Here is a 15,953-nt window from a genome sequence, read left to right on the forward strand (position 1 = left end):
GAGAACGTCAGAGTTCAATAAGTTAAATTAAGTCACGATGCGTCTTCCAGGGTTTAAAATGAAAAGTAGAGCAAAACAATGTTTAGGGATTTTCATCCACGACGTCATCGTTTAGTGAAATTGGTGAAAAGCTTATTAAACTGTCTGTTATTACATGTTTCATTTGATTCTGTGTGTTGCTGCATGTGGAGGCCAGCAGGAGTCTTGTTAATTATGTGTGTATGGGGGGGGGGGGGTTGAAGCTGCTCAGACTTGGTCTAAATTACAAGCCCTATAAATAGAGTGAGGATGGGAAAGTGTAGCAGAGAACCTCATATTACATGAGCGCATCCTCTCAACAAGAGGATGTAATAAAGTGGCTGCCCCACATTCAGCGAGGGGACGTCTGTGGCCTGAATGAGGCTCGATGTCGGGTCAAGGCCTCGGTGACGCTGTCTATATAATTAGAGGATCATACCTGACATTCCTGTGACCGTCACATTTCTGTGGTTTTGTGTGTGAGTAACAGTGAGTGGGATTATTTTGTAATTTAAAGAATGTGTGTGTGTATATATCTCTGTGTGAGCAGCCGGACGGCCTTGATTCAAAGTGTGCTCTGACTCCATGGTGCTCACCCCCCCCCTCAGGTGTTTCTGCGGGAGGCCGAGCGTCAGCGGCTGCAGGCCATTCTCCACACGGAGGTTCTCCGACTCATCGTCATGCTGCAGCGGAGATTCAGAGCCCGGCTGGAGAGGAGGCACTTTGTCAGGATGAGGGAGGCAGCGATCTGCATCCAGGTACACTGCTTTTCATCAATAAGGCTTTTATTTCCATTTCCTTCATGTCTGACCATTATTTTCATTTCATTTAAATCAATTTTTTACATTGTTTATGTGTTGGAATATGAATTTCTGTTTTATATTTTAGTTTTGCAAATTTAATAAGTGCAAATTTCTGCTGACTTATTAAAGTGCATCTCTAAATTTCCGTTGAAAAGATCAAAAGCTGTTATATATATCAATCATGTTTTTCTTTTAGTTGAATTTCCTAAAGTGGAAATTCTTATGAAGTGTATTTAGAAGACTCTAGGCACCACTAACATTTGAAAACAAAAGTTTAAGTCACTTTATTAATTGTATCTATTTTCCAGTCCCCTAAAATAAAATTGAGATTTCCCTCAATTTGCTAACTTTCCCTCGAAAAGGCTGTGACTCAAAAATTGACTCAAGCTGATAGGATAATGAAAATAACACATGATTATCATCGTCTCCTCACAGAAATGGTGGCGTTTGTACCAGCTCATAGAAGAGGAGGAGGAGGAGGAGGAGTACGACCCTGCTGTGCAGGAGGGGGCCGCTCTGTGTCTGCAGAGGCACTGGAGAGGTCTCAGGGAGCGTCAGAGGTTCAGGCACTGGAGGGACGCCGCTCTGGTGCTGCAGCGGGCCTGGAGGCTGTGGCTCCGCCGGCGCTGCACAGCGGCTCTGGTCATTCAGACGGCCTGGCGCTGTCATCGAGCCAGAGAGGCCTACCTGCGTCTGTACGAAGCTGTGGTGCAGCTACAGGCGCTCTGCAGAGGCCACCTCGCCAGGCAGAGGTACATCCCACTGTGAAACACCAGTTAGACCATTCTGAAAATGTCTTGTAAGGGTGGAAAAGTTTAATCTTTGCACACGGATTCTGCAGCGTGCTTGCTCATTGTGCAGTGTGGTAACACAGGCTTGGTAAGAGGATGTCATTACGCAAACAATCCAACCCCAGAGCAGCTCTTTAATCAGCTGAGCTGCTTAGAACAAGAGTTTTTATTTCACACTCACAAACTTTGGTTCCTGTCGAAAATGCATCTTGATATTTGGGCTACGAAGAAGTTTGAAATGAACTAAATCGTGTTTTTCTTTTATTGACAGCTTCATAAAGCTGAGAGAGGAGCGGCTGAGGGAGAAGAAGGAGCAGCAGCAGGAGAAGCTGCTTCAGCTGCAGAACGGCCGGGTGAGTCTCTCACCTGAGGAAGAGGAGGAGCCGTCTGAGAGAATCATGGGGATGGACCTCAGCACGTGGCAGGATCGTTCCTACGAGAGACGAGAACAGAGCCTCAGCAGCCGCGAGGCCTCGGTCGGGGGGGAAGCAGGAGGAAGAGAAGACGCTGAGACAAGAGATCACTCGTCTCCGGTGATAACTGAGGCTCCAGTTTCCATCCCCACGTCCACCGTGGTGGTTCGAGAGAGGACGAGAACTTTAGACGAGCCCAGCCAGAAAACCACCCGGGCCAAGAGAGAGAGCCGGCGGATGAGGGAGCTGGAGCAGGCCAAGTTCAGCCTGGAGCTCCTCAAGGTCCGAGCGACCGGCGGCGAGGCCTCGTCCCCGTCGGAGGAGCGCCGGTGGTCTCTCGAGCTGGTTCCCCCCGCGACCCCGCCCCTTCTTTCACCCCAGGGCACCCCCGACAGCCAGAGCTCCAAGGGCAGCTTTGAGCTTCTCAGCATGGACGAGGAGCCGCCCAAAGCTGTGGAGGAGGTGACGGACAGTGACGAGCCCTGCTCCCCTCCTCCGTCAGCACCTGAGCCTGACGTGGAGGTCGTTCCAACAAGCCGGCAGCCTGAGGAACCACAGGGACCAGAGGTTCCTGAGGTGACTCCACCAGGCAGCCAGGGACAGAGCAAAATGGATCCAGCAGCCGCCTCCGCACCAACACTTCCGCCCAAAATCGAGAACTACCTCCCCACCTTTTACGTCCCTGCTAGTGAGGGCAGCCCAGTCGTCTCCAGTCGTCCTGCTGAAGACCCTCGACTGGACACAGAGGCAGCAGCGTCCACCGCCTACCCTGCTGTCACAAAGCCCCTCAGAGAGCGGCGCCCGGTGGTCGTGGTCATCAGCATGCAGAAAGAAACGCCACTGAGCGAAGAGCTGAGTGAGATCTTCCGTCCGCCTGTGGAGCTTCGAGATTCTGCCGCCCAGACAGGGGGGTTGACGCCGTCACCACAAAAACCAGAACCAGCAGCTGTGCCTCAAGGTCCCGTCCCCGCTTCTACCTCTGTCCCCCAGGCCGACCCGGCTGTCATCGAGAAGCTGGTGCGGCTGAACGAGGAGAAAGAGGAGAGGCAGCGAAACCGCCGGCAGCAGAACGAGAAGGAGATGATGGAGCAGATACGACAACAGAAGGAGGTGCTGGAGCGCCAGAGGCTTCACTTCGTTCAGTACGAGAGAGACATGTTTGAGAAACAACGAGAGGAGGCGCTGCACAGGATCCAGCTGAGTCGACAGGGCGGGCAAGACGCCGGTGGAACCCAAACCTCCGGCAAGCCCCTTAGACCCAGTTCACTAGCTCCTCACGCCCGAACTCAGTCAGACTCCACTGCCCCATCAGCTCGCTCCCCCCCGGCTGTAGACATCCGAGGCAGCGCCCCTTACCCCCAGCTGCCTCCTCCACCTGCATCTGCTCCCAGGGGGAAACCCACGGAGAGGGCGGCTGAGGGCTGGGCCCCAAAACTCAAGCTGGAGTCCAGAGAGGGAGGAGGAGGCCGAGCGAGGACGACTGCCAGGAAACCACCGAGTCCTCAGGGCGCAGGGAACATGAAGGACAAGACGGGCAACATCTTCTTCTCTCCTAAGGACAAAGTTACATTTACACCGTGAGTGATGACTCACTACTGTGGTGTCTTTGTTGTCATTTTAAATCTTAAAAAAGCTAGCCTCAAATAATCTAATCATAATCAAATAAATAAAAAATTATTACAAATAATTAGAAAAATCAGGTTTCTAAAACCAAATCAATAGATAACAACATATCAAAATAACAGAAAACATAAATAAAGTATTGATACCAAAGATTCGAAATTCAACTTTGTTAAGCACTAAGTGAAGAATTTAAAGATGTCCCACTTTGGCGCCCCCCAGTGGTGCTAACATGAAGGCACCACTGCACATTATGGACTTGATTTCACAGGCAGTGGTACATTTTCGGAAAACAGAAACATTTTAAAGTTGCTATAACCATAAAAACATTCTTCATATTATAGCTTTAACTTTGATTTTATAATAATAAGAATTATAATAACAATACACTTTGTATTACACCTTTCAAACCCAGTTACCAGATGCTCCACAAAATGAAAGATTTAACATTAAATTATTTTCTATAATTGTAATAATATCTTTAATTATTTTGCACTTCTCAATGTAATAAAGCGCTTTAAAAATAAGACACAAGTAAGAATACATAAAAATGTTCATTGAAAATAGAAATGTTAGAAAAAAGAAAATTGAATTAGCGTTGGTCTGTGTTGTCACTTGATATCTATATTACTTTCCATCAATGTTTCTTCTGTTTTTATATTTATTCATCAGGTTTGACAAAGATGCTGTTAACGTAGAAACACCTGTGACCATAACCAGAGAAGGCCCCGCCCCCGTCTCCAAGACGTCTAAAGCACCAAAGGCCCGGGATGTAAGTCATCACTTCTTCTTCTCTCCTCTCAGGAAGTAAACATGTGTTTGCATCTGTTCCGAAGTTCTGTTTGTGTTGTGAAGGAATTAATGAACGTTGTCAGAGAAGCTCTCACACGGCTCCACTGGGTGGAGACCAAAGCTGAGGCCGAAGCTCCTCTGTGGCTTCAGGCTCCTTTCTTAAACCTGCTGTCATCACCTCTGGTAAACTCCAGGTCGGCAGAGTGGGCCAAAAAAAGAAAGCCCGAATGGCGCGGACCCGCTCCGACTTCCTCACCCGCGCCCCCATCGTCTCCATCGGGGGGGATTCTGACGAGGACGGCTACGACCGGGTCAGCCCCCTCACTCCCCGTCACTTCAGCCTGCCCCTCTCCAAACAGGGCCCCGTGGAGGGAGGCTTACGAGAGACCTGTTTCAGTGACTCGGACATGGTAACAGGCTCCGTCCAGGCCCCTGTGTGGCCCCTCTTCCTTCTTTGACTTGGACTTTTCCTTTAAACCTGCTTCCTCCGAGACAACTCAGATCTGCTTCACAACTCTGACTGAGCTTCAACTCTTTTTTTCCCTCTGTAATGTAAAAGAAACTCTCGAGAGGGTGGAAGACATTTCAAAGATATTTCAAGACGGGTGAAACACTTTAAAACACCTGATGAAACTGTGATGTTTCTTAAAAATAAGCATAAGCTGACGAATAGGAAGATGATTGTAATATTCATGTCAGTATTTTAAGACTCAGCCAAAATGAATCCAAAACTATTGGTTTAAAAGCTGTAACAAATCATTATGAGAGGTGAAAGTTAATTTGACTTCATACATCTTAACCGATGTGTTTTTGAAATGTGTTTCCTCTTGAAGTGTCTCTGACGCAGCAGCTTCTCTAACACGACTTCTCTTTCTCTCACAGCTGTAGCAGCGTTTTTCTTCCTTCACTTATTCTCTGTGGATAATTAACATTTTTTGTTTGTTATTCGGTTTTACTATCTCTCTCTTATCACATGGCACCTACCAGTGACCTGACCTGGAGAACCACTGAAACCAGTCGTCATTCACTCTTGACTTTCTTCTTCATTTAAACCTCTGTCTTATATTGATTCTCTTCCTGAAAGCAGTCTTTTCATCCTCCTGATTTATGGGCCTTTTATTCTAATAATTGATATGTCAGAGTTATTTCCTGTTGTGTTATTTCTTTGTGATTTTATGATTATCATAAGCAGCATTTACACTCTCGCTGATGTAGCTCCAGTGATGCGGTGCTGCCATCTACTGGTTCAAACTGATCTTCAGCTCATAATAATCAGTAGAGAGATGCTTTTTCTTTTGGCTTGGTTTTTACTCGTTGTTCACCCTGATGTTGTTTCAGCCTGCGACCTCCGAGGAGCAGAAGAAGATCCAAAAAGCCATGTCCTCAGGAGATCTGGTCAAAGTGGACTCGATGCGCAAGAACTCACAAGATGGAAGGTTTGTTCCTCAGTGAGCATCTCTAGCATCCATCACGTACACTTGTACATTAAAGCTGTTTATATTGTCATCTCAGTTTTGTCAGTAGTCGACGAATGTTAATAAATGATGTTCTTGTTTCTGATCAGGGTTCGTGGTAAGATGCGCTTCTGGGGTAAGAGCAAGTACGGGGACAAGAAGTCGTCCAGAGAAAAGCTGATCTGTGGCGCTGATACCCCTGATGGAGACTATGGAGACTTTGGAGACACTGGGCCGCTGCTGGGAGAGGGTGTGTTATCCAAAATCAAATACTTTCATTTATAAATGTTGTATTCATCCGTTGTTTGACAGATTTGTAGCAGTACTGCATGTAGGATTTCTAGTCGAGGCTCATTTCCAACAACACAAAAACCACCCCTGACTGTCGTTCTGTTCCACACACCAGGTCAGGAGAACATGTCTCCCCCCTGCAGTCCTGACCCGACGCTGGACCGAGGCTTCAGGGACCTGAAGGAGAACAAGGAACCGTCTCCCAAGGTGAAGCGAAGGCGCAGCGTGAAGATCAGCAGCGTGGCCATGGAATCGGCTCAGTGTCAGAACGACGCGCTGCAGATCCTCACGTGCACCAGCGACTACAGGAGCATGAACGACTTCCTCATGAAGAAGGTACGACTCCTCTCGAAGATTTTCAATTATATTTCAAGTTCGTAGAGTTACACGTCCCTGAAAAACATCTTATAACATCCTTGCAGATGTTTCAAATCTTTGGTTCGTCCCCATGTTGGGTTTTTATTCATCTTTCCCGAGCTACAGTTTGTCAATATTAATGCTAACATGTCTGTGGTGTCTTCTTTTAGATCAACGACCTGGACACGGAGGACAGTAAGAAGGACACCATGGTGGACGTCGTGTTTAAAAAGGCTTTGAAGGAATTCCGTCTGAACATCTTCAACTCGTACTCCACCGCGCTCGCTGTAAGTTCTGACACCAACGTTTGAACTCTTTGAAATCTCTTTTTTATTTATATGTATTTTAGTTTAGAGCTAGTACAGATGGACTCAGACATGGAGATTAAAGAGGAAATAAACACAACTTACATTAAAAGGCTGCATATTGTGCAGAGTATTTAAAAAGTGCTGTGGGTTAGATGTCAAACACTGAAAAGCATTTCAGAGGTTAACTGAAAGTCGCTGACCAAAATCATATGGACTTTGGTCAGGAGTATCCATCTCTGAAAGGAAGGGAGACAGAGGATGATTTCCACTCCCTTGTAATTATTCTCTTAGCAGTGATTATCCTCAGCATCAATGATTGTGGCCGGGCTGAAGGAAAAAATCCAAATCACAGGACTTTACACGTGATGGCAGATAATGGAGCAGTTTCAAATGACACTGGAACATTATGTCCTACGTTGATGGATAAATCTGCTCTGCTCCCCTTGTTGTTGTCTTCCTCTGAAGATGGATGACGGTAAGAGCATCCGCTACAAAGACCTCTACGCTCTGTTTGAGCACATCCTGGAGAAAACCATGCGTCAGGAGCAGAGGGACTGGAGAGAGTCTCCGGTCACAGTGTGGGTCAACACCTTTAAGATTTTCCTGGATGAGTTCATGACAGAGTACAAACCTCTGGACAGCACAACCACCAAGGTACCGACGCACAGCGGCCCCCTGGTGGCACCGGACGTGAAACACAGTCATGCTTTTTGGTTGAAATGTGTCTGAACTGATAGATAAAGGTTTTATATTCTTTTGAATTAAGTCAGTTTTAGGGAAATGAAATGTGTGTGATGACAGTTAGAAAGTAATTGTTTATTGTATTTTTGTTTTTAAGAGTTTTTGCTGTCTTTGTATTTATTATGTTAATATTTCTGAATAATTCTAACATGTCCTTTTTTTCTTTAGCCTGTTGTTAAACCTGAACGCAAGAAACGAAGGAAAAAGGACGCCGACATCGTGAGTCCCTGTTCATTCTCCATTTGCTCTTTGGAATAAAAACATATACACACTTGTGATCCAGAATAGATTAAAAACATATATTAACTGTGAAAGAAAATGTGCACGTGAACTCCAAATGAACCGGCTCTCTGCTGCCCCCTGCAGGTGGAGGAGCATAACGGCCACATCTTCAAGTCCACGCAGTACAGCATCCCCACGTACTGTGAATACTGCTCCTCGCTCATCTGGATGATGGACCGGGCCTGTGTGTGCAAATGTGAGTGTGCACATCAAGCATCCCCCCCCCCCCGAGATTCACTGAACCAACACATCTGTTCAAGTTGCACATATATTATTTATATTTTTCATATTTCCTTGTGTTTGGATTGTAAGTTTACTTATTTATTAGATTTACTGGTGTTTGTATTTTTACGATACACTTTGGTGTCGTAACACTGTCCCTCTTGGTTTCCTCACAATCTTATCATTCAATTGACATAAAGTTTTTATTGTTGATCGGACACAACAGGACATCTGAGCTTATCAACTCTGCTCTGGTAACTTATGTTATGTTCTGGCAGAGTTTAGACCAAATGATCCATTAGTTACTTGATAAAATATTAAAATAAATGTTGCAGTTTTTAAATTAGAACACTGTTGACATTGCAATATATGTTAAAAGCAAACATATGAATTATTTTGGCATTTTTGCCTTTATTTTGGCGGACATAGTGAAGGAGAGACAGGAAATGGTGTGAGAGAGTAGATTCTTTCACTTATGTTTCGGTTCATGTCCCATCCTCTAAAATGGAGGAGGTGAGACTTATGAGCTATGCTCAAACCAGCCTCCAGGGGGCGATCAAGACACTTTGGCATCACTTTTGGGGATTCAGTCGTTCAACTTTATATCCAAGCTATAAATGCATACTGGTCACTCACTCCCTCCCTCACTCTGTCACTGACACTCACTGACTTGCTCACTCACTCCCTCACTCGCTCACTCACTCGCTCGCTCACTCACTGTCTCTCACTGACTGTCCTTACGTAAACAAGCGGCAGAATTTGAGCTGTGATTAAATCAGGTTAAAATGAAAATCTGTCTTGTCAAATCATTGTGACCTCAAAAGCACATTCACAGACATTCATGTGAAGTTGTAACACACACACACACACACACACACACACACACACACACACACACACACACACACACTGGCTGTCTGTGGCTGAGCTGGCCTCAGACCCTGAGCCCCGCCCTCTCTCCCTCCCCAGCTCTAATCAGATTGTTTTCAACTGGACTCATGGGGTCTGCGGCTCGGCGTCTCCGGAGACTTTCTCCACACGCTCTGTCCTTGACTCACAGGATGTTGTCTCCGTGCCGGCCAGAGCTGCGTGTGATAACATTGAAATCATTTTTGGTCTTTTGTCCCAACTTCTGCTGAATAATGAGGAGGCACTGCCTTTCTGTTGACAATGGAACTGACCAGTTTGATTTCTCTGGTTGTGTTAACCCAGTGTGCCGGTACGCCTGCCACAGAAAGTGCTGCCTGAAGACGACCACCAAATGCAGCAAGAAGGTGAGTCGGCCATGTTGTGTGCCCGCACGCTAACGTCCCATGACATTAATTGTATCTCTGTGGATTTATGTACAGTAGCTGCTGTTATTTCTGTCGCCTAATGCACAGGAAGTGATGGGTTCTAATAGACCACACTTTTCTTTTTGAGGTTTTTGTTTTTTGTAAATGTTTTTTGCATCCCTGTTTATACTTAATGTAATTAAGGTATTTGTGTCTTTCTCGTTGTGTTTGTGTGTTTGTACAGTTTGATCCAGAGCTTTCCTCCAGACAGTTCGGAGTGGAAGTTTCTCGTCTGACTAGTGACGAGAGGACGGTGCCGCTGGTGGTAGAGAAGCTCATCAACTACATTGAGATGCACGGCCTCTACACCGAGGGAATCTTCAGAAAGTCTGGCTCCACCAACAAAATTAAGGAACTCAAGCTGGGACTGGATACAGGTAATTACAGCTGTAGAGAGGGTAATTGTTTTAATGGTTTTAAAGCTGAGAAACATCTGTGGTAAATTGATTAACCGGTTATTAACCTAAAAATGTATCGAAGCCAACATTAATAGCCTAAATGGCTTAAGTGTTAATTTGATAAATACTTCATTAATCATACGTTTTTTAATGCTAATAATTTAGCGTTTATACGCCACATTAAAAATGTTTACCACGCAATTGTTTGGTATCTTGTTTTTCAGCACAAAGTTTTCTATATGACCAAATAATTAATTTTCTACTTTGACAAAGAATATCATCGTGTTGGAAGCGAAAACCCGATCTGGAAAATTATGTGTTTTTTTTATCGTAAAATCACAAATATGCTTGAAAGTTGAAAATGTCAATTCAGATTGTAAATGTGGAAATTGCTAAAACTAATACCCTATTTTCAACAAAAAGTAGGATTTTCTTTCTTTGTTGTATTTAAACTATTTCATTTTACACAAAAACACAAAACAAAAACTGTTAATCCAACACTTTGGTCTGAAGTTGAAAACGACGCTCCATGCTGTGACATCCTGAAACCAGTCATGTGACTGTGCCTCCTGAGAGTTGAGTGTGATGTGTCTGTCTTCTCCTTGTGGCCGTACAGATGTGGATAGCATGAATCTGGACGACTACAACATCCACGTTATCGCAAGTGTTTTCAAACAGTGGCTGAGAGACCTGCCTAATCCTCTCATGACATTTGAGCTGTATGAGGAGTTTTTACGTGGCATGGGTGAGTCAAGGCATCGCACTGTAAATTCAGACCACAGCAACATTCCACCATCGCACACAGCAGCAGATAAACGCGTTTGCTGTAACGGATAAATTGTGATTTATCTTGTGGGAATGCCTCTGCAGGTTTGCAGGATAAAAAGGAAATGATCAGAGGGGTGTATTCCGTTATTGACCAGCTAAGCAGAACTCACCTAAACACTCTGGAACGCCTCATTTTTCATCTTGTCAGGTAATAGAAAAACCATTTCAGGATTAATACACTACAACTGCTTTATTTCCTTCCTGAGAGTCTCCTCTTCTACTGAATCCCTGCTTTTAGGATCGCCCTGCAAGAGGACACAAACCGCATGTCAGCGAACGCCTTGGCCATAGTGTTCGCTCCCTGCATCCTGCGCTGTCCAGACACCATCGACCCCCTGCAGAGCGTCCAGGACATCAGCAAGACCACTGCGTAAGAACATGCTTCATGTCTATCAAATGCATTTCTATGTTTAACAGTTTTTATTGTTTTCTTGGGGTAATCAATACAAAACAATACAATTATACACTCACAGCTTACCCCATGCAGCAGAAGTACACACATTAAGAGACTTCAAAATATATATCCATATCTATATATCTATATATATATATATACACACACAAGAACATAGGAATATTATATTATAACAATACATGTAAATACAACAATGCTGCAAAACAAAGAAAAGAAAGAGAGGAAAATTAATTTAATAAGTAAATAAATTCAGAGAAAAAAATAATAAAATAAAATAAAATAAAAAAAATAGCTAAATAAAGTATGAAGAATATTAAAAAATTTACAAAAAGGGAAGGGGGGGGTGTGCCATCTAGTCTTCCTCTTGCAGTGGGGTTTGTATGCTCTCATAATAAGACAGGAATGGGGTCCAGGTTCTTTCAAAGTTCTGTGTGGAGCCTTTCAGAGTGTATCTTATTTTCTCAAGTTTTAGGAAGGACATGGTGTCTCTAATCCATCTACTGAATGTGGGAGGTTTTTGTTCTTTCCATAAGAGTAATATAAGACGTCTGGCAAGCAGAGAGGTGAAAGCTATGACATCAAATGCATTTCTGTGTGTTTGACCAAGTAGTATGCCCTGAGAGAGCAGGGCCCGATAATTCAATTAGCTCCATGTAGCTGCTAGAAAGACAGCTGATTAAGTAATGGTCAGTGTTGATGTTGTGGCCACAAACTAATTCGTTTTATTTATTATGAAAGTGTAGCCGCTCAGAAGACGTGTTTGCATTTACACAGCGAGAAGAATGTGGTCACATGGGTCTGAGTTCTCATCCCAATCTGGTCTGAGTGATCGGATCTCAAATTGGGGCCATGACAGAGATAAAATGTTTAAGTGGATCTGAAATTAAACTAATCTGTTTCACGCGGGAACACTTAACATCTTCTTCAGGGTAATAAATATACAGTTCAGTGGCAGGAGTTGTTCAATGGAACGGAAGGTCAAATTTGGACTTAAGCTCGTGAAGAATTTGAGATGTGAAGAAAAAAGTGATTCTTGACAATCAAGCACATCAGTCAAATTTAACAGAAGAGAATAAAACGACATATTTTGTTCAATACAAGTAACCAGGCTTCTCGTGTCTCCTGCAGGTGTGTGGAACTCATCATATGTGAGCAGATGAACAAGTACAGAGTTCGACTAAAGGACATCAGCACTCTGGAGTTTGCTGAAAACAAAGCCAAGTGCAGACTGAACCTCATCCGATGCTCCATGGTAAGATCGGATCATATGAATAATGTCCTGTTATCACAATCATGGAGCTGCAGTGACTCATAATTAAAAATCTACCTGACTCAGCCAGCTCCCGACACCTTCCTCCTTCCCTCCTTTGTAAGCAGTTCTCCTCCTCCTCTCCAGACTCTCCTCCCTAACCTCTCCTTTCTTTCACCCAGAGACCCGTACTAATAGCTGTTAGATTTATGAGCATATCACGCACTATGGTATTTGTACACACAAACACACACCATGGACTCCTAAACCATCATTCATTAGTGGAGTTGTCGTGTTGGTGATCACTGCTCTGTTTTATCTCTTCACTCATGAACATCTTTTCTTTTCGCATGAGACGTCTCTGATTCCCTTTTTGATTTGTTTCTGTATCTGCTTCTTGTGAATGAAAGTGGAATTATTGTGCAATCGTGCAGTTTCTTCTGATTACATCACATTGTATGGGATGTGAACAGGTCTAAATATATTCTATGACTTAAAATCTATAAAGGTTTTCAGACTCATCAGATTTTTAAGCCAACGCTGCCTTAAGACCTCACATCTCTAGAACGGGGAATTGGAAATCAATTGTTATTTCCTTCATTTATGTCTCTGGATAAATTATGAACAGGAATCATTGTTTATTTTTCATTAACCCTTAACTGAACCTCACTTGTACATTTCCCAGCAGATGTCCTAACGAAAGTCAGACCAGTTTATCAATTGGACAATTACATCAGCAGAAATGAACCTTAGACATCGGGATCGACATTTATGTTCAATGTTATGAAAACTAAAAGTTATATTTATTTGGTTGTATTTGTTTAATAACAACATCTTGGGAATCATTGCCAATATTATATATGTATTAATCAATCAAGTCTTATTTGTATAGATCATATTCACAAATCACAATTTGTCTCATTGGGCTTAACAAGGTGCGACATACTCTGTTCTCAACCGTCAACAAGAGTCAGCTAAAACTACCAAAAAAAAGACTATTAACAGCCGAAAAAACCTAGAAACTTAAGAGAGAGTTACATGTGAGGTACCCTAAGTAAATTACTTTGCCATTAGACTATAGTTTTAAAACTTTGCAATGACCTGTAGGAACCTGGAGTCACTGATCTCTGTTCTTCTTGTTTGTCACTTTTGCTCTTAGCACCCAAATGCGTCTAAGAAGGTAAAGTGTGATTGTTATTGTGCTGTTATAGACGTAGCTGATCATTTCATGTGGTTCAGTCACTGCATGTGTGAGTGAGTGGCCTCCTGTTGGCCATAGTTGTTGTGAAATGTGCTGTAAATGAGAGCAAATCTGTTTTCATCAAGTGCTAATATATTCACATTAATAACTCTGATTTGTTTCTCAGGGAAAAAGCCACTTACAGCGATTGAGCTATAGCCCCTCGCCCCCGGTGAGTCCCCGGCTGCCGTCTCTGGCGAACCCTGTGGTGGAGGAGAGCGGCGGCGAAGAGGGAGCGGACTCGTTTCACGAGATTTCCGAGCATCAGCAGGCGGCCATGCAACAGGAGGAGAGGGTGCTGACGGAGCAAATAGAAAGCCTGCAGAAAGAGAAGTAAACTGAAAATATTACCTGAACTATAAATGTTATGAGGTCGTACAAACTCTGTATCAGAACAATCACTTTTAGCACGTATTGTTTTAATCTGGATGGTGTTTGAATCTGCAGAGAGGAGTTGACTTTCGAGATTCTGTCTCTGGAGCCCCGAGCGTCAGATGACGAGACCCTGGAGTCGGAAGCTTCTATCGGTACAGCTGACAGCTCAGAAAACCTCAATGTCGACTCCGAGGGAACCATCTCCGACTTCTCTGGTATGTCACTAAACAGGAAATCGTAATTTACTCATTTTGGAATTTGCTAATTTTTGAATGTCTTATTACCAGAAGAAAAACTTGACCCGTCTTATCCCTTCATTGCAGAGAGAGGTCCGGTGTTGACTTCTCCGTGGCCTCGGAGGTCCGACGGGAAGAGCCCCCGACGTCGGGTTCTGCACCGGCAGCCTGACTCCCTGGACTCCGTGGACTCCTGCTCCAGTGTTTCCTCCTACTCGTCCTCATCACACTTCCAACCATCGTCCTCCTCCTCCTCCGCCACCACCACCACCCCAGCCCGGCGCTTTCGTTTCCACTCCAAGTCCCCCGCAAGTCCTCCCCAGGCCCAAGCCCAGTCCCTGAACACGTCCAGGGCCTCGCGGTCCGACAGATTGGACAGGAGCCCGACAGGAGACCACGAAGGCCCTTATGACGAAAGGCCCCAGTTCACCAGCAGAGGCACCTTCAATCCAGAGAAGGGCAAACAGAAACTTAGAGGGGCCAAGAATTCGACCTCACGGCACTCGAGAGACAGCGGCGGCCACGGCAGGGACCCTCCAGACATACCACAGCAGCTGGTATTGTATGGCAGTAATGAATTCATGGTATAAAGGACACTGGGACGCCAAAGCACTCCCTATCCAGCTCCCAGCCGTATATGTTCTGAATGGGAGGTGACGTATAGTGGCAACTAATCTCCACTTCTCAAAGCGCTCTTGCTTCGCCTTTCTGTATTGAAGTCTGCAAAGAAGTTGTCCCCAAGTGCCGTTTCTAGTTCTTCCAGCTCCCGAAGGGGGAAGAGGCGTTTTGGCAGAGGGACCGGAGTGGGGCTCCTCTTCTGTACACTTTACTGCCAGCCATGCTCTCACAGTGCCTTGGCAGCTCTTTACTCGGCGCCAAGAAGGAAGACGGAGAAAAGGGAATGTTGGAAAATGCGGAAGACCACTCAGCATCAGGGAACGAGACGGAGTGGGTAAGCCGGAGCCGTGTGCGACAGCAACAGCAGAAGAAGAAGAAGAAGAAGCCAGGCGTCACAGACGTTCCAGTGAACTTAAAGCTCCCCATTATTAGCTGCTTTACAAGTTTACAGTTCATAACAATGAGTTTAAGCAGTGGTTGCTCTGTTATTACAAGTTCATTTTTCCCCCTTATTTAATAAGTTTTAATGTCACAGAAAGTCTTTATAGCTTATAATATACAGGTATAAATACTGTACAAAGCCGGAACACCAGCCTCTGCTGGATAGTTGAAATATTTATCTTTTTATTTTTTTTTTTTTTTTGAGTACATTGGACGGAGAAGTACAGAATTGGGCAGTGGATGATTTGTGTATGTGTGTGTCTGATGTATGTGTGTGTGGGTGCATGTGCCGAGCGCTCATGCGTGACCGTGTGTACTGAGAAAACCACTTCATGTGTTATAAGTTTGTGCTGCTTATTTCCCCTTTACGAGGGAGATACCGCCATCAAAGGGACCAAGTCAGCTGGTGTTGTTCCAGCCCAGGGGATCCCAGCTCTGTACAGAATGTTGGATGCGTATTAAAATCCATGCATTCACTGCTTAACAGCCATACAACAATTGTAATGTACAGTACAGTTCATATGTGTACAGTATAGCGGACAAATGTTATTCTATTCTTGAAACCCATTGTTACCCTCCCCCACCTCCTGTCTCTGAAGTGTTTGCTCAATAGCAACCAAGCAAGAACATAAAATCACGACGTCTTCTGTCATTATTCATGAGTATCTGTGTGTTTGTGTTGTTTAAATGTATTTTTCCATTCTCATAAATTTTTTAGGCCTGTGTT

At 44.4% G+C, this 15,953-nt stretch overlaps 1 protein-coding gene across 2 annotated transcripts in view; it reads left to right on the plus strand.

The window, feature by feature from the left end:
* myo9aa (myosin IXAa) overlaps nt 1–15,863 on the plus strand; it is a 97,494-nt gene extending 81,631 nt beyond the window's left edge. For both annotated transcript variants that reach the window (XM_053424845.1, XM_053424854.1), the window contains 21 exons: nt 627–776; nt 1,257–1,573; nt 1,884–3,602; nt 4,318–4,417; nt 4,632–4,847; nt 5,776–5,873; nt 6,002–6,141; nt 6,298–6,518; nt 6,710–6,826; nt 7,313–7,501; nt 7,757–7,807; nt 7,955–8,066; nt 9,305–9,366; nt 9,611–9,803; nt 10,441–10,569; nt 10,695–10,800; nt 10,891–11,022; nt 12,196–12,319; nt 13,684–13,889; nt 14,004–14,146; nt 14,255–15,863. In XM_053424845.1, the coding sequence (XP_053280820.1) occupies nt 627–776; nt 1,257–1,573; nt 1,884–3,602; nt 4,318–4,417; nt 4,632–4,847; nt 5,776–5,873; nt 6,002–6,141; nt 6,298–6,518; nt 6,710–6,826; nt 7,313–7,501; nt 7,757–7,807; nt 7,955–8,066; nt 9,305–9,366; nt 9,611–9,803; nt 10,441–10,569; nt 10,695–10,800; nt 10,891–11,022; nt 12,196–12,319; nt 13,684–13,889; nt 14,004–14,146; nt 14,255–14,757 (5,028 nt within the window). In that variant the 3' untranslated portion in view covers nt 14,758–15,863. The remainder of the gene's footprint in view (nt 1–626; nt 777–1,256; nt 1,574–1,883; nt 3,603–4,317; nt 4,418–4,631; nt 4,848–5,775; nt 5,874–6,001; nt 6,142–6,297; nt 6,519–6,709; nt 6,827–7,312; nt 7,502–7,756; nt 7,808–7,954; nt 8,067–9,304; nt 9,367–9,610; nt 9,804–10,440; nt 10,570–10,694; nt 10,801–10,890; nt 11,023–12,195; nt 12,320–13,683; nt 13,890–14,003; nt 14,147–14,254) is intronic.
* The last annotated feature ends 90 nt before the right edge of the window (nt 15,864–15,953 follow it).

This window comes from Pleuronectes platessa, chromosome 1, assembly GCF_947347685.1.
Source record: "Pleuronectes platessa chromosome 1, fPlePla1.1, whole genome shotgun sequence".
Taxonomy (NCBI): domain Eukaryota; kingdom Metazoa; phylum Chordata; class Actinopteri; order Pleuronectiformes; family Pleuronectidae; genus Pleuronectes; species Pleuronectes platessa.